The 20239-nt window shown below is 30.5% G+C and overlaps 1 protein-coding gene across 2 annotated transcripts in view; it reads right to left on the bottom strand.

The window, feature by feature from the left end:
• The window catches only part of LOC100879147 (RYamide receptor-like), a 67839-nt gene extending 57837 nt beyond the window's left edge, over nucleotides 1-10002 (bottom strand). For both annotated transcript variants that reach the window (XM_076537261.1, XM_076537260.1), the window contains exon 1: nucleotides 9452-10002. In XM_076537261.1, the coding sequence (XP_076393376.1) occupies nucleotides 9452-9485 (34 nt within the window). In that variant the 5' untranslated portion in view covers nucleotides 9486-10002. The remainder of the gene's footprint in view (nucleotides 1-9451) is intronic.
• Nucleotides 10003-20239: the final 10237 nt, after the last annotated feature.

Below are 20239 nucleotides of genomic sequence, written 5' to 3' on the forward strand. Positions count from 1 at the left end.
AATTTACTATAACGTATTGCATATGTACCTATTTATAGATGGAAATGTTATTGACTGTTATTGATACAAAGAATGAATCTATATGCTAATGTATCTCCTACTCCCTTTTTATCTATTTCTCCAATTTATTTTCAATCTAAACGTACATTCTATACTGTCTGTGTCGCGTACAGAAGCCATTTTGATTGGCGCATATAAAAATTCGATAACAAACATTTGAAGAGTTGACGAAGTATAAACTTAATTAAACGTGTTTGTTTAATGAAAAGTAAATAGCGCACGCAAGGAGGAAAATTTTCTATGCTCGTTTGAAACAAGGCAATAGAGATCCTTCAATTGATTGTGTTATAAACGTTTCAGTGGAGAATAAAATGTAGCTTTCTGTATAATAAAATTTTTACAAACGAGAAAATTTATGTAGTATTCCCATTTTGGGGGACTTAAATTAGTTTAATAATAAGAAGGTGATTGTTATTTCATTTATTTAATAAGGAGTACTTAAGAAATACTTAAAAATCGGCCATTCTAGTAAATCACAGGCAGCCATTTTGTTTTGCATACACAAGTTAACAGAAATCTAATGTAATCATCTCTCATCAAATTTTAATTTGAAAATTTTTGTGTCATTATCTTTATTTTGCAATATTTTCACGTCTTCAAATGATTTTACATTTTCTACACGTCGAGGTCGGCCATTTTAATAACTAACGGTCAGCCATTTTGTGTTACATGCAAGACTTAAAAGAAATCTAGCGTAGTCATCTTTTATCTACTCTTAACCTTGAAATTTTTGTGTTATAATCTACATTTTGTTATATTTTCATGTCATCACATAATATTAAATTTTCTACACATCGAGATCGGCCATTTTAATAACAAACGGTCAGCCATTTTGTGTTACATGCAAGACTTAAACGAAATCTAGCGTAGTCATCTTTTATCTACTCTTAACCTTGAAATTTTTGTGTTATAATCTACATTTTGTTATATTTTCATGTCTTCACATAATATTAAATTTTCTACACATCCAGGTCGGCCATTTTAGTGTCAGATGGTCAGCCATTTTGTATTACAAAACTTAAAATTGTAGCATAACCTTTCATCACAAGTTAACCTTCGTTATATACCATAATCCTTAACAGTAATTTTATGCCTCACACTTTCGTATTAGTCGAAATTTGCTTATCAACACATAAGCTAACCTTAAAAAGACTATGCAAAGAAACAATTCAGATTTAACGCAATAAGGCTATATTATATGACGTTTCCAGGAATCTAAAGCAGGAGAAGTGGCAATGACTGACAACGAGATGTAAATCCGTTTAACGGTATAATACGACCGTTGTAAATATCTCTTTCCGACAGGGACAAATGGCGCAGGAACTGGTTACGAATGCAAATCAAATTTATCTTCAAAGTTTAAACGCGGCCGTTTAATTCCCGTACGTTAAATCACTTTAAGCAACAAATTCGGTATTCAATGCAAAGCAGATCGATATTGCACGACAAAAAAGAAAAGCATCGACGCAGCCTAGCGAAAATTAATCCCCTAGCAGTCGACCATCGAACAATGTCGTCGAAGGTCGATACCGGGTCAATTTTGACCCATATCCTCGAACTTTCATATCGATGAAACAAAATTGCGAACTACGTTGTAATCCTGCGTGCGTTGGTGCGATCTCTTTCACATTTTTCGTTCCATTTTTTTCATTAAGCTCGGAGTATTTTCGCAGAAAGTATTCTGTCATTTGCATTTAATCCAACTTTTTACTGCCTTGAAATTGTATACATATTGCATTTATTCTTCCTCGAAACTTGCGGATCCGAGAATACCTTTCTCAGAATTACACCTCAGAATGTTTCGCTGTACCTCAAGAATCTTAACTTGAAGCGGAACATAAAGTATGCATGCTCTTTATCTCGGTAATTACTGGTCCTTACATTATAATGCAAAATTGAGAGGGTCTCCGGAAACGCGTTTCTGCTACATTATTCAACTCACCTTTCTTCAAATTCACTAATTCAGGGAAGTTAAACGTATACCATAAAATTCAGGGTACTGGGATCCCACTCACGTGATTGGACGACAGGGTGTTCAACCCATTCATTCAAATTTCATTTGAACCACATGTCTGACTGATGATTGATGACACTAAACGTTTGTTCAACATCCACATCTAAACCAATAATTTTTCATCAGATCTTACCAAATACCTTCATCAAAATTTATTACATGTCATAGTTTTAAAATAGTTAGAACAAGTGTCCATCGCTTCAGAATAGTCAGTACTATTCATAGTTTCAAAATAGTTAATATAATAAGTGATTCTTGTGATTCATAATACCTGTGCTAGATACGAGGATCATCCACACATGGACTTATCTTAATCTTAAACGTTATGACGCAATTACTCGTGACTCGCGATTCAAAGAAACTTCCCCTAAATTAAATTCGTAAGATAGCGTCCAAAGAAATATTTGCACAAGATGGATCGAGTTGCATAGGTTGCACGATAAGCACGTTTAGAAACGATTTCGGTGTTGGTACACTTCGGGGACACATTCTTCGAGGCTAGATTGTGCCAAGAATAATTCTACAGTCTTAGAAGCATTAGCAAATATCGATCGTTCATTCTGCCCCAGTCCACAATGTAATTTAGTGGCACGCGATATCTCGAGTGTTATGGTTACGCGTTAATGCCCGTCACGTTGCCGAGGTTTACGCAGCGGATACACGGATCTACTGTGTAAAATTTGCAAACTGTCGGTAACTCGCGCGAAATCGATCAGAAACTTGCGTGCATTAGAACGAAGTTAATTAATTTATGCCGGGTTAAGAGCAGAGGCGATTTCGGTGCTTTGATCAAATATCGGTACGCCATTTATGGGGCTTGGATATACGGAGCTAACTGTGGTAGACTCCTGAGGGATTGTGTTACCGTTACTTGAGAATAAATTTCTGAAAAGTCCCGACGTGATGTATGTTGTGTTCTGAAATATTTTATCAGGGACCTCTGAGTAACATTTAGAAGGTTAAATTGTTTACTGAAAAATTATTAAGAAAGATTGAAAACTGAACTGAGAAGCCTTCGCAAGCCTTGACCTCATGTTATCAAAAACACCCTCCGTTACAAGGTTAAAGTCGACTGTCCTTTAGTTCTTCTTCTTTAATAATCTTCTTAATATCTTATTAATATCTTAATATCTTATTAAGAAGATATTAAGAAAGATCAAAGTTATAAAGAAAGATCAGTATGTACAGATATTAACTTATGAGCTGGCGCGTGAAAGTAAAATAAGCTCTCTAACGCTTCGTTACATTTCGGCAAATACGAATAATGACAATAACAACTGCAGCAATTCGCACTATCTCTCGAGACGTTTGCCCGCCATTTTTCGCCTAATTGGCGACCGCGAGAGCCAACACTACCGCCGAAAATACGTGTGAGCCGTCCATTTTAATATTCCAATTGGATCCGTAGCTCTTCTAAACACCTGGGTCAGCCTCTTTACGCGCCAACTCGTGGGTTGACGTCTGTACACTGCAATTTCCCCGGAAATCTGAACTTTGCCATAGGCATAGTGTTTATATTAATTACTCGTTTTAGTATTGAAGCGGACATATAGGCACGACTGTTCCCCCTGCATCCTCCCTATATAATATAATCTAACCTAATCACATTGTTATGTTGGCGCTCTGTCCTTTAGCTCTGAACCCAACAAAAATAAGTTTATTTTGTCGCACATTTTCACAATCTCTTTCTAAACAGAACTAATGCTTGTACGCGAATGTTAGACAGTATATATTATGAAGTGCGTTTCTCTCAGGTAAAATAGGTTCCTTGGTTTTTATGGGAAGAAGTTCGACATTTAAGTTTGAGAATTTGGAAATTTATTTTTAATAAGATTCGTGGTAACCTAGTTACCTAGTTTTCTAGATAGGTGCGTTATGCATAGTTCAGTCAGTATTGTTACAACATTAAAACAAATACAGAGTGATGAAATGTTACGCAGTGTTTGTATTTGGCGATCATCAATTGTGTAGATTTTAATTAGAATTAAACTGAATATCTACTCCCAGTTGATATATGAGTATGGTTTACAATATTTGAACTGCGGCATGCGTCACGAATTCGCATTTAAGTTTAAGAATTTGGAAATTTATTTTTGATAAGATTTTTAGTTCTTTGTCATTTTAATAGTTTGGTAATATTTGTAACTTTTGATAAGTTTCTTGATTTAATCATAATCTGATCATAAGTCTGAATTATCTTGCATGATTTGGTATTCCAAGTTAATTAAATATATAAAACGCAAGATATTCTGTATTGGATAAGAAAATGTTTCCTATCTCGTGTTATTATTATTACGGCGTATTTTCTTCGGGGTAAGTTTTCTTTTCATATGAGGTTATATTTATTCCACCCCTCCATCTTCGTCAGCAACCTTCGAGGTTCTTACCTCTTAGAACATGAGCCACTTTTTATCAGAAATGATGACCCTTCGTGATTCCTTTCAATTCACAGAACGAAATGGAACTACACGGGGCTAAATCCGGAAAGTAGGATATCATTCACTTTTTGATAACGCAAGGAACAAATAGAAGTGTGTACCGGAAGACGTTTTCATTACAAATGACTCAATTTCGAATATCATTTCTGTTTATTAAATGTAATTAGACTCTTCTCTTTTGATTTTGTACTTTCTTTGATTTATTAAAGTATTTATTAAAGTAGCCAGACGTCTAATTGATTGATTGATTTTATGTAAGCTTCGACTGCTATAATCATTGGCCTCCAGACGTCTACTCTTTATTTTCTTCGATTTTATAAAACATTGTCTATTGAATGCAATTAAAAATTGCATCGACTCTTTTTGTTCAATTTTGCTCTTTCGACGAACGATGAATAAGTCGATGAAATAATAAATCTGATGAGGTAATAAATTCTTTTCATTCCAATATCATTGTATCAATATTTGTGCAACGTTTGTTATTCCCATTGTTTGTCGATGAGAATAGATTACTGTGTGATTTACAACTTGATATAGATATACACAGTAATTCTTACAATATGCTGAATGGAATAAAAAATTGCATATTTCTACTTTATGATAAAATTGAAAATTTTTGCAATTTTTCAAGCAATAATTCTTTGATATTTTGAATGTTATACTTCCAGCAAAGTAATTGAACAATATTTGTAGTACTGTATATAAAATACAATATAGCATTATATATAAAATATAGTATTGTATATAATACTAGTTAAATAATGCTGATTAAAAATATAAAAGTATAACAAATCGTCTATATTGGAGAGGAATAGCGCCATTTCTCTTTACCCTCTGTGATCTCGCAACGAAGAATAAGTGTCTTTTACAGCTGCGAACACGGCACTTAGCTAAAAATTATTTCAACGAGGTAACAGAATCAGCCAAGCAAAATTACTTCGCCGTTCAAATTTATGCTATTTTTGGATGCCATTTCTGTTTAGCGGATTAAACTGTTCCCATGTTCGGTTAATTAAGTTTCTAACCGAGAAACGTTTCTAAGGGTGCGTTTGCAATGCTCGAGCAGGGACAAGGTGGCAGGCACACTTTAAAATTTAATTTATCAATTTTAAAACAATAATTTCAAATTTAAACCTTGAGAGCTTTTCTTAATATATTAATTAAAAAATTCATACATTAAATAATTTAACATACGTCACAAAAAAGATAAAATTATTTTAAAATTATCGGTACGTTTAATTTTTCAAATTATTTAATTATTTTAGTTTTTCTGAATCTATCATTGGATGGGCAGAATTACATAATGATTTAATCATTTCTATTAACGTTATCGTAATAACGCATGATATAAACCTGTCAAAACTGTTGTCATCTTATACAATAAAGCTTATCGAATCAATTTAATTAACTTTTCGAAAATTGAATTCTATATCAACTTACCTATTCTGTTTCAAATTACGCGGTTCATTGCTGCGAGCTGTGACGTAACAAACTTTCGTTCCTTACGTAAGTGGTTCACGCACAAGCGAGTGTCCTAAGAACGGAAGTAATATGTCATAGAACGACGGTAAAAAATTTGATTTTAAAACGTGAATTCCATCAAACGTCCATTAAATTTGCAGGGAAATAAGAACTTGACGGTTTTCCAATATTCTTAATAGCAAGATTTGCAAGACGTTTATTAAGATCTTTAAATGCCACAATCGAATTTTCTATGGCTGAATATCCACTCGGAATCAATACTTTCATGAATTATTTTATAATTGCCCGTCAATCGAACTTTCTTTAGTATCGCTTTTGTTGACTAAAAACTTCATTTGCTGAAAATAATTTATCGTTCATTTATTTTCAGTTGACAGTCGTTTGCGGAAAATAATTTTTAATAGATGTTTATTTATAGATTAGTTGAAATTGTTGAGTCTTTCATTTTTTGCAAATTATTTCTTGCAGGATGTTACAAATTTGCAACTTAAAATAATATATAAACGTATAAAATATAAACATATTTAATACACATAAGTGTGTTAAATATAAACATATTTAATATAAACAAATGTGCTAATTACAAATATATCTAAATTAAAATTTAATGTTCATATTTTAGTCAAATATAAACAAATTTCAAGTGACATGATTAATGTAATAATTTTACCAAAATAATATTTTTGAAGTAAGAAAATATTTCTTACCATTTGTAATAACATTAATTTTATTAATTTTATTTATGTAATTATTTAATGTCAATTTTATTTTATTTTCCCAAAATACTGTAAATTTTTAATATCACATTACTTTGCTTTTGATAGATTTGTTTGTTTAAATATATTTATTTATTATTACTCATCTTCCAAACTAAAAAATAAATGCAACAAGATCAAGTAAAAACAATAGCAATTATTTAATTGTTTATAATCCAACATCCATGTAATTTATAATCAATTTATATCTTCGTTGCAATATGATATGATGACTGATTTGAATTTTGCCGCCACTTCGATGCAAATCAACATGGCGGAGTTACATGCCAGCAAAGCGTTTACATCACTTCGACGTTTCACTATTAAAATACAATTAATCAAAACACAATAAACAAATATATACGACAGTAATATGTCAAAGAGATTTGAAGTTTTTCAAATATTTTAATTTATTTTATAAAATGTCTAAATATTTATTTCACAATATGTCAAACTGTTGACTTTTGTACTACACCCCAACACTTGTTTTATTCAGAATCGCGTGGAGAACCACCTCACGCGAGAATGATTGCACAGTTCAGTTTGTAAAGCAAATGGAGTTACGTTGCCTTTTGCAATTTAGTTTTCGCTTTTGTTTTGTTCCGTCTATGATGCAAAATATTCTCGACCATTTTTTCTCTTGTTCAATAGGACAGAGTTATAGCTTGGCCCAGTTATTAAACTCACCCTCCATTTTTAGGAGAAAAAGTTTCGAAATTACATAGGCTATTTACATCCGTAACTTTATAATAATAATTGGAATTCAATTTTCTTTAGTCTTTTGTTTTTTATTTATCCTTACCCTGTTTTTTATTAGTATTAAATGCTGTACATTATTTTTACAACGTTCAGTGTATTAATATATCATGTTAGTACAGAACAGTAAATATTTGAGTATATATCCCAACTTCTAAGAAATTTTGTAAGAATTTATTTTCCTTACTGGTTTCTAAATATGTCAGCCTCGTGCGGACCGCACATGACCGTTTTTGCATGAGAAATTCATGCTTCCGGTTAGGGATCGCTCGAAAAAGAAAATAAAACCGTTCTTTTATTTTTTTGAAATGTTACCTTTAAGAACATATTACTCTACAAAAATTTAAAATTCTAAAATTACTTTTAGCGGACATTAATGGCAAATCCCTCGATTTTTTTATTCTTCGAATTTTGATGGACAATAATGGCAATATAACGAGAGTTCACTGTATTTCATCAAATTCCTCGATTTTTTTATTCTTCGAATTTTTTTGGACAATAATGGCAATATAACGTGAGTTCACTGCATTTTATCAAATTCCTCGATCTTTTATTCCTCGAATTTTTATGGGCAATAATGGCAATATAACGAGAGTTCACTGTATTTTATCAAATTCCTTGATTTTTTTATTTCTCGAATTTTCATGGACAATAATGGCAATATAACGAGAGTGTATTTTATCAAATTTCTCGATTTTTTTAAATTTAAATTTAAATTTAAATTCCATTAACTGTTAATGAAATTTTCTAACAAGATAATTACACATATCAATTTTTAATTATTTATATTTTGTCACGAAGTTCCAGATAGAAAATTATTTTTCTAGAACAGAGAAATGCAATTTTCACAGTAAATATGTTTTACGAAGCGCTCTGCACATCATTCTTCTTCAGTAGCTTTAAGTTTCATCAATCATACAAGTAATTTTGTTGCTGCAATTTTAACATTTAAAAATGATCTAATTATAATAACGGTGAATTGGTAATAAAATAGTTGATTCTATTTGCAAATAGAAATTCACCAGTCATCGTGTCAATCTCAATGTTGGACATTAAACAACCTATTTTATAATTAAGAATGTAATCATCCAATTGTTTGGGCTTCATAAAAAAGTAATAAATCAATCTCTTCATTTTTTGCTTGAGTAACTGAAGTACAGACTATATATTATAAACAAATTCTGTATTGTATATGCAAGTTTTAGGATTTATTTACTATATTTAAATATTATTTAACTATATGCTGTAGTTCAATATTTTTTTCAATATTTTGTAGTTCAATTTTTTTTTCAATATTTTGTAGCTTAATATTTTTTTAAATATTTTACAATATTTTTCAATATTTTTTTTCTAAAATCATAAAAAGATCATTCAACAGTAATTTTTAACAATTAAGTCAATCTTGAAATACCACTTAAATTGTAATTGAATAATTAAAATTATTATTGTTAAAATATGAGACTCATAAATCTTTATAAAAATTGATTAAATATGGAATACAAAGTGTTTAATCAATCAAGTTAATTAAATAATAAAAATTAATTCCTTAAATGAAGATTAAATGTCAAATTAAAGAAAGTAATCAAATATTAAATTTTAATTTCTACTTTGATCATTAAATCACTCTAACTGAAATATTAAATTTCAATTTTTAAATGGAGATTGAATTAAACAGAGATCAAATATTGAATCAGTCAAATTAGTCAAATATTAAATTTAATCCCATGAATTAATTAAGACAACGGTGTTAGCTAACAGTATTTAGCTAAATTCGCTAAATTATTGTTAAGACAAGAATAAATAAATAAAGACTTTTTATCAATAAAACCGATACCTTATGAATTATTCCGAAACGTACATGTCGTGCAACCTGATACAGTTGAAAGTTTCAACAAGGGAGCAAAAGTTTCTAACAGGAGTAGGAGTAAAAGCGCAAAAGTTCTCACCTTGTGATGAACCTATACGATCCTCCAGCAGCATATTCTTTTTCTTCAGGATTTGTTACCAACTGCCTTTCTGCAAACTGAAATCTCATATTGTCGTATCAGAAATCGTTTACGAAACTTTTCACATCTCACTCTTTTCTTCGAGTTTCCTCAACACAAAACAAATCATTCGAATTATAAAATCAGTTATCGCACAAACGTTTCACGCGTTCCTCAGCGTCCCTGCATTTGCGTTCTGTCTACGTTAATCGTCACATATTTAATCAGCGATCAATCGTACACAATCAGTCCTTTTACAGGGTAATTTCACGCTCATCAACCATCCATTACATAAGGTAACAGTTAATTAACTACCATCGATCCTGGATTGCGATCGCGACGCGTCATTCTGTTTGGGTTCGAATCCACAGCACGGAACGTTTCGCATCGCGATGACTTGCGTTAGGCGATAATAACAGTTCGTTCACTTGTTAGTAACATCTCGAAAATTTGCCACTTGATGGGAAATAAAGTTTCACGAAGCGCGGTTACCGGCAGACTGCGAACTTTGCTTGAAGGACCAACTCACGACTTGTCACGCGCACCCTTACTGCGCAGCCCTATCATAACATACTCCGTTTATATTTTCTCATAACAATTTCGAAAAGAAATATAACAACACTCATCAACTTTTTCTTAATTACCTGTTGCTCAGACTACTTTCACTGAAACATATAAAAACTCCAAAGGAAAAGAAAGTTGCAGAATTTTATAGAAAATTCGGTAAATCTATACAGGGTGGCTCACCATATTTTGCCATCTAGATTTGCGTCATTATTATTACTCATAGCAAACAATGTTTCAGATGAAGTTGAATGGTTTTGAGAGGAGCATATGTTGGTGGTATATTTTTTTGTAGGTGGACGTGTAAAGGACATATGAAGGTCATTAATGTTTTTTTAAATGGAATCATATGTTTTTTATTGCATCAGCTGATACTCCATCGTATTCTTTACAAAAAAGTATTAATCTCTTTATGTGAAAAAATCATTAGTTTAGGAAATATTTTAATTTTAATGTCTACTTACACGAAAGGTTCAATGTGGCGACCATTTGCATCAGAACACTTTCTGAATCGAGAAATTAATGACATGCTAACATTCCGTAGTGTATAATCTTTCTGCATGTTTAGCACTTTTCCCAGCTTCAAAATAAACTGATAACATGTCTATCTTTTCTTCTTTAGAATACTTCATTATGAAGTGATAATTCACCGTATCGTCGTATTCATCGTATTAGAGACGTAACAGAGACTAAATTTCACTGTTACTGCGTAACAAAAAAAACTCACAATTCGTTTGGTGACAAGTAACCTCTCAAAGCATGTAACAAAACATTTGCTGTTCAGTTAGGGCAATTTATAATAATGACCAGAAAGTCACGATTTCCTAACAAGTTAGAATTAAAATATCTCCTAAACTAATGATTTTTCACGTAAATAGATTAATACTTTTTTTGTAAAGAATATGAAGGAGTATCAGCTGATGCAATAAAAAATATATGATTCCATTTAAAAAAACATTAATGACCTTCGTATGTTCTTTACACGTTCACCTGCAAAAAATTATACCATCAGCATATGCCCCTCTCAAAACCATTCAACTTCATCTGAAACATTGTTTGCTATGAGTAATAATAATGACGAAAATCTAGATGGCAAAATGTGGTGAGCCACCCTGTATACGTGAAAGTATAAAAGAAGGAAATTATTGGAACGATTGAAGAAATTTTGTCCATGTAATTTTCAGTTGATTTTAACTTCCTAAAATTGAGACAAAATTTTGAGATTAAACGTTTTGAACTTCTCTCTAAATAAGTATGAGTTGCGCGACTTGTGAACAGTTTCAGGAAACAAGTGTTTCAATCAACATTTAATCGCATACGTTTATACGAAGATAGGATGCAAACGAGACTAGTTATTTTTAGTATGTTCGTTTCCGAAACGTCACTGGATCAGGGTCAGGGACGAGATTGGAAGAGAACGAACTGTGTACTTGTGAGTCTATTCATTTCCTGCATGCAATTCTCTTTGTTTGGCCCAAAGGGAGAACTTCGAAGATGTATCGCTCAATTGACCAACTGAATTTGCAAGTTGCGAGGCGATCGCTTTTACTATCGATTATACAGGGTGGTACGACAGTTATATAGTGTTATGTATTAAAAAATAAGTTTGAGAGAAGTAGTGACATTTGTAAAACAATTTTTAATTGGTCAGCTGTGTATTGTTTAATTTTTCAAGTTTTCAATTTGTTAAATTTTCAGGTTGTCAAGTTTTTAATTATCTAATTTTTCAGGTTTTCAATTTGTTAAATTTTCATATTGTCAAATTTTTAATTAATTAGTTTTTCAAGTTTTCAATTTTTCAAATTTTCATGTCAAATTTTTACATTGTCAAATTATTAATTGGTAAACTTAAAAATTTGTAAAGTATACTCCTAAATTTCCAACTTCCCAAATTTTTAAATTCTTAAATTGTCAAATTCTTAAATTCCAAAATTCACAAATTTCCAGATTTCTATATAAGTCTTGTTTTATTGATATTGCAATAAAACAAGAGGAAAGCTATATAAAATATTGATAAAATAATATATATATTTTTAGAAAACAAAGAAAACTGATATTACATTTTGTTTCAAAAATAAATATATAGTTACATGAAACTATATAATAGTAATAATACCCATAGTAATGAAAAGATTAATTTTGCATTATAAAAATTTATTTCAAATTTTTTGCTTGCACAAAAATAACGTACATTTTATGTGGCAAGTGAGGTTAGGTTAATAATAAACTTCTACAATAAACTTTAACAGAAAAATAATATTTAAACAAATAATATAAAATTATAAAAATCATAATAAAATTGAATTTACAATGATATTTTATAATTCTGCGTGATATCGGACGTTCTCACTCGAGGGTTAATCAATATAAAAATTCCTCGCGGTATCCCTATAAAAATATCCGATCGTGTGTCTTACATTTTATCTTTCAAAGATTGAACGATTTATCGCATAAATTTCTGTCACGTTCACTAGCTATCCAAGATTCATGTTTCCTCGTTTCCTTCCTTCTTTTTCTGCGTTCTACATTATCCATAATTTCCAGAGGAAAAAGCCTAGTATTGACAGATGAGAGCATCTCAGAATTCACAGCCAGTGCCGGCCATAAGAGAATCATGGCGGATGCAAAACACTTGGGTCCCTACATTCAAATCTTCAAATCTTAAGAAAAAGGTAATTTATGTATTTCAATATTTTAATATTTATACGATTATTTGTTTCATTTTTTATTTTATTTTACTGATTACTGTGTTTTATAATATGTCTCACTGAAAATGAGTGGGAAATTATTTGTGAATCCAAAATATTTAGTACTTAGCTTTTTGTTATTTTTTTAATAATAAATAAGGTAAAGTTTCTTTGGAACTGTTTGTTGTATTGTAATGAATATCTTGATAGACTAAAATAAATATAAGGCAATAATACTTATATTTATATTTATATTAAATATAATTTTATTGTTGTTGTTAATATTATAATTGCATTGTTATAGTTCTTGTTATAATCATATCATTATTATATGAGTATGTTACTTTACATTACCTTTTTCTTATTTTGCATTTTATTATACATGTATGTATACATGTATATTTTTACTTATACATGTATTATGTATACTTATATATTATATTTACATATTTTTATATACATTTTATATATACATATATTATATTACATTCTTTATTCATACATTAAAAATCAAAACAAATATATTATTTCACATCTCTGATTCATAAAAATCAATATTAAACGCAAACATTAAATTGTTATTATATTTACATATTTTTATATACATTTATGTATACATATATTATATTACATTCTTTATTTATATATTAAAAATCAAAACAAGTATATTATATCACATCTCTGATCCATAAAAAACAATATTGAACACAAACCATTAAATTATTCTATTTTTTTTAAACTACATTCAAATCCCACTTCAACACATCACATCTTTAATACAATCATTATTTTACTAAAACATATCAGTATAAATATACATTTACAAATTCTTTTTGAAACTTCATATATTCAAACTTCCCGCCAAAAGTTCAAATGTATGCATCTTACGAACGGGCCTCTGCACCAGAAAGACTCTGTTCAACTCTGTTCAAAGCTTGAAGAAAGAAAATCGTGTAAATACGGAAGTGGAAGCTTCGTAGCTCGTTGACAGATGCCTTCTTTTGAAACAAGGCGCGCTTTGATAAATAATTTTGTCAATCAAACAAACGATGCAGCAAAAGATGTAGTTTGAACTTGAAGATAAAGATAGCATTTTGGAACACGTGGATTTACGAATCGTATGTACAATTAAGTCTGATAGTCACAGATGTTCTGAATTATTTCTGTTCGATGACTTGTGAAGATGTGGATATTTGGATCACTTTCTAAATGATACTTTTAATATCGATTGTATACTGAATACAATGGAGGGAGTCGGACGCTAATGGACGATTTTTCGACGACTCACTCAGAAAGTTCTAGATGTATCTCTTCAAAGAACGCAACACAAAAGAGTATAACTTCAAAGACACAACAGAAACTTTTTTTACTTTCTGTTCGAAAGAATCGTAATTCATTTGTTTCGGAAAATCAATTGTATAATTGTTGTAAGTGATTTTTGGAGAACAAACGTTCTCAATTTTCAATTTAAAATTTTCCAATTTTCCAATTTTCCAATTTCTCAATTTCTCAATTTCTCAATTTCTCAATTTCTCAATTTCTCAATTTCTCAATTTCTCAATTTCTCAATTTTTCAATTTCTCAACTTTCCAATTTTCCGATTTTCAAATTTTCAAATTTTCAAATTTTCAAATTTTCAAATTTTTCAATTTCTCAATTTTCCAATTTTCCAATTTTTACATTCAAAAATTTCAAAACTTCTATATTTCTAAATTCCATAATTCCACAAATCCACAAATCCACAATTCATAAATCTGCTTTGAGATATTTTTTGTCAGTCAAGTGTAAGATTAAAAATGTTTCAGATGGCGACTCCAATATGGCGGCTCATAGCTGAACATTCTATGCTATTTTTCATCATTTGTATTGAAACAATTTTCCACTGAATTTTTATACAAATTTGTGCTTGACAGCCTTTAGAGTGTGATTGTTGTAAAATCTTTCATTAAAACTAAAAGTGAACTTTCAGAATTAAAAGTCTGAGCCTAAATATTCGAAATAAGATATAGAAAGGACATATGTTTGTATAATTATTTCTGGCTTTCTAAAGCTTCTTTAGATTACATATCCACTTTAATTTTTGACATCTTTCAATTTCGATATTATATTGATATTATTGAATTATTGAAATTAGCGGTTTGTGGTTGTATCATATTGATTCTCCTCCTCCGATTTTCAGTAATAACGTTTCGCTGTAGAGCAAATTGTGCAACAGTTCTCGTTAAAGCGTGGTAAAAGATTTTACTTGCTACTTTTGAATATATTTTATGGACTGTTATTATTATCGTGTGGAATGAGAAATAGTATTAACATTGATAGATCGATTTCTGTTCTTTTATTAATGATATTATTGTTAGAGTCATAGTAATTATTAGTCATTGTTAATGTAAATTGTTAGTGGATGTTAAATTTTTAGAAATTTTCAATTAGACAAATTTTGTAATTTTTCGTTTTTTCAATTTTCAAATTGTTGCATTCCAAAATTTCAAAACTTCTACATTTCTAAATTCCATAATTCCAAATTTCTATAAATCCACAGTTCATAAATTTATAAAATTCAAAAATTTTCAAACTCTTAAAATTGTCAGCGCACCAACTACTGATATTCTCACTCATTCAACTTTTAAAACTTCCAAGTTCCTCAATTTCCAAAATATCCAGATCTTCCCAATGAACAAAAGTCGCAAACCACTTGCAGGACATAAAGTTTCATAAAATTATTCAAGGTGTTAGAACGAAGTTCTGTCGAATGTTTGACTGGCAGTGCATCGGAGGATAAATGAAGAAATGAATAAATGCAGAACCAAGTAATTTATGAATACAGAAGCAGGAAATTTAACACAAGAATAGAAGTAGTAACGAGTGAATGAATTCGTTTTTTCAGTCTACAATCACTTTGAGATTGGTGAAAGTAAAATAAATTGCTTTTAAAAACATGAATTAAATTAACTTACTATTTACAATAATAATTGTTAATTTTTCAGTGAAATTGACGGTATTATATTGTAATAAATTTGCAAGAAGTTTTTATTGGAAATACACTGTGTTTTACTGAGTAATAAAATACAGTACTATTATCTAAAATGCGGTACAATTATTTTTATGAAAATACGCCAATTTCACCATTACGAGAATTAAGTTTATTAATAACTTATTATTAAATTATAATTTTTCTCAATGATATGAGGCATATACTTTAACTTTGATAATTTACTTTTTCAGAAAATTCACAAAATATGTAATTTCCAAATGTTTCCAATATCGTGCATTAGTGCAAAGATGTGTTTCCATGATACCTAAACTTGATGTTACCTTTTATTTACATGTAATGTACTTTTGCGGGATTTGTTAATACTCTTATAAAACGTGATTCGCCACTATAGTGACGCACCGCACCTAGGAGGTTAAAATGGTACTACTTTTGTAGCCTAGCGCGGACCATGGAGAGGTCCTATTCTATGACCGTACTACTGACAAGACACTCAAACTTGAGACTTAATTTCTTTCACAATTAATGTTTAGTTATAATATATTACTAACTAGTTATTTAAACAACAAATACAAAAAGTCTTGCCTATGTTGGATTTGTATTAAATTTTGTTATTTGAGTAAAAATGAAAGTGTAAATTTAACGTTAATATGGAAATTAGCGGACCATAGTTTAAGAACCTATGCTTTAAAATATTGTGAAATGTAATAAAATTGTAGATTCTGTATATGAATTTACATAAATGATTGACTATATTAATTATAGATTCTAAAATATTAACACTTGAATTAAAAAATTCAATTTTATCCTAAATATCTACCGGTACAGATTATAAAAATTTCTTTCATCGAAACAATTAGTAAAAATTTGAATAAAAGCTTTTCAGCGTCTTTTAAACGGTTGAAAACAATTCACAGGTTAAAAGAGAGTGTATTATCTGCCCGTTTCGATGGAAATGCTTTGTCCTCAATACGATGAAAGAAGAATTAAATGATTTCGGGTGTGAAATTCTGTCACATTCAATATACTCGATCGGAATATTTTCTATCGGGTATCGTTCTGTTTTTCACACTTCAACAACTCATAAACATAGGTACATTCTTGTCGAGAAGCTACGGAAAACAATATCTGAAAATTCATATTGTAAAAGAAAAAATTACTGTATGAAGTACGGATTACACATTGTTAAAAAGAATATTGCATGGACGTAAAAGTTCATTGTTATATTTTCTTCAGAAAATTAATTAAGCTTGAATGATTATTTTGAAAAATCAAGAATGACAAATTTCTTGTTTGAACTCTTTTCATATTATATATGAATATTTTTCATATTATTAATAATGGTGAAAGATACATGTACTCTTTAGAGAAGAATAAAAGTTAACATGTAATAAAAGTAACCCCTCTTTCTCCACAGACGCTTTTAGACACTTCAGTTTTCATGGCTGCATGAAAATAACTGCTCTGTTCCGTTGATCGATACCGAGACATGAAGAGGTTAAACCGAATCGCTAATTCAGATCACTCAAGCTTTCTACCATCTACCATCTCATTGATATTCATAGTTAAACTATTCGTATTAAACCAACCACTTGTTAGAGCGTTCTCAGATATCTTTACAAGTTCCTACGGTTAATTTCAATAAATCATGTACAGTTTATAGATTACGTTCTGTTTTGGAAAACGCGGTTGGGGACAAAAGTAACGTGTCGCTATGGGGATCAAAAAAACTGTAAAAACTGTACCAAGGGTGATGTATTATACGTGTCATAACTGTAATTAGGAATAGATAAATAAACCACGTGCTCGATACCAAAGAAATGCTCGAAGCTAGTTACGCGTTCTATTTTTCGTCATTTAAATGTACGGGTATTGTTTTTATCGTTGCTTAAAATATAGTATTGTAATCGAATCCTGTGAGTGCTCTAAACATTACTTTATAGGCACTGCGTTGTTTTATAGAGCGTCTTTTGCTTTGGTCGTCAATGGACGCTGCGACACGACGCTGCGCCGAAAGGCAATATGGAGGCGACTTTTGTAACCAAAACACGTACCGTCAATCATAAGTCTTACTTATCTTTACTTAATTCGCTGCAAAATGATTAATGTGACTATCGCCTTGATGGGTCAGAAAAATAATGACAGTAACTGTGGAAAAATATCAGTTGTTTGACTACTTATCGCGGAGAAGCTATATGAGTCAAATAGATAAACATACTCTCTTATCATCGCACTTAAAAAAAAAGAAGTAATATAAATTATATATTTGTGCATGCAGTTCCATTTTGAGTAAAAATTATAACAAGTAAATTTGCTATACGATTTTGACTATTATTCCCTGTACATTCTTATTTGCAAGTAATTGTACATTTATGAAATTATGTGACAGCGGTATACAGCTAATTTCATTCTTCCCCACAGTAGTGTAATATTATCAGAAACTGGATTAGTATTTTTTGATATCTGTCCTTTAAATTCAGAAAATGAAGGACGAAGTGGATGCGACCTTAAAAATTCAATTAAAAAAGAAATGAGGAACGAAAATGTTACAAGCCGAAAAAATTATGTTCATCATTTGGAATATGAAATTGGATTAGATGTTGTAATCAAGGATAAAATTTCTGCGAATGAGAATAAATGCACAAACATTTTCAATTTTAATATTAATTTAAAAATTTCTCGTAAAAATATTTTTCGTTTGTAGCTGACAAACATTTCATCGGAATGTAATAACAAAAATATTTGATATTAATTTCGTTGATGCATGGAATCGAATAAAAATTAAAATAATATTAATTTCAGGAAGTAGGATTATTATTAGTAAATTTTGATAATAATTAATTTTAGATTAATTAAGATATATTATTTTCAGTACTTCTTTACAAAAGAGATATAAATAAATAAGTCTCAATAAGTTTCTTAAGCCTTCGAGATTATTAAACCGAAACATTGCAGATATGAGAAATTTCTGATTGTCAAGTTTTAATATTAGAAGTATAGCATAGAATAGCGTCTCTTTGAACGAAAATACAATAAGCTCATAGATAAAACAGACTTTTTATTGCGTTTATTACTTCGAATGAAGCTAATATTGATTTCGTACTATCACTAATATAAAATATTCAGTAATGAGAACAAAGTAAAATTTTAATTATTAAAACTTGAATAATTAAGAATAAAAAGTTAAATAATAATAAACCCATCGCCAATAATTCCATTGATATTCTTTAAGTGCATTCCATTTTTATCGTGCAGATGTGAAATGTTTTTCTTCCGAAAATATTTCTTTTACAGCAACTGAATAAACTCAGCGAATGAAATCAGTTGCAAAAATTAACTTGCAACTCGTTGCAATTGAAAGAATGTTTATATAATTTTTTCAGTTCAAAGCTTTACAAATTTACGAACTAACTTTATTTTAGTATAGCTACGGCGCCATAAAAATATCCGTAATTGATCTTAACTTTCAAGCGCATTACTTCATATTGCTACTAAAGTACCAATTAACGAACCAATAAATACGCAAAAGAATTTCTCCCAAAATATACAAGAATAAGGTTTCAGGGATAATTATACAAAAAATAAACACATCATTAAATCTTAATTTCTCTGTATTAATAAAAATTTCTGTAAAATACACACACACCAAGTTACAACAAAAATTGATCAAAATGACCATTAACAAAAATCCACATCAAACGTGGTTCATCTACCATTCCCCATCTTCGTCATTAATATAATCATACTCCATACTTCAACTTTGTATCTAAAATTCAGCTTGATTATCATAATTCCCAAATCATAATTTTCTTTGGGATACAAAATCTTCGCAGACGATTTTACCATTTCTTGCCCAAATCACCCAGGCCATCCAACCCCTTCTTTTTGCCTCCTAAAAGGCCTCCCAGCTTCTTTCCAATGTCGTCCTTCATCGGAATCTCCAAGCCTTTCTTCGGAATCTCCAAGCCTTTCTTCGGAATCTCCAAGCCTTTCTTCGGAATCTCCAAATCTTTCTTCGGCGTCAGGTCTACAGCTTTAGGCTTCTTTCCTTGCTCTTTGCTGCAGTCTTCGCTGCTTTTTTCGCTGCTTTTATTTTCGTTACTTTCGCTACTTTCGCTGCTGCTGCTGCTACCGCTGCTTTCGCTGCTTTTGCCGTGTCCCTTGCTTTCTTCGCTGTTCTTTCCGCCTGAATGGCCTTTTTTTGGCGGTTTCCATCCTGCTGCCACCAACTGGCAGCAAACAACGACTATCAACAGGAATACGACTGCGTTCTTCATGTTCGGTTTCTAATTCGAACTGATGCACCTCGCTGTCAGAACTCCGCTTTTATACTCGGCTCAAAACGTACGTCGTGTGTTCTTTTGTTCAGACATGTTTTCATTTCCTCTTGTTTTATTTGTGATAACGATATTGATGGAAAACCACGTTTGCTACGAGGGTTTATTTGCGTGGAATGTGAGGTGAAGTGGATGACGAAATCTTAAGATGCATTTTCGGGCATTTTTACTT

Source organism: Megachile rotundata, chromosome 11 (genome assembly GCF_050947335.1).
Source record: "Megachile rotundata isolate GNS110a chromosome 11, iyMegRotu1, whole genome shotgun sequence".
Lineage (NCBI taxonomy): Eukaryota > Metazoa > Arthropoda > Insecta > Hymenoptera > Megachilidae > Megachile > Megachile rotundata.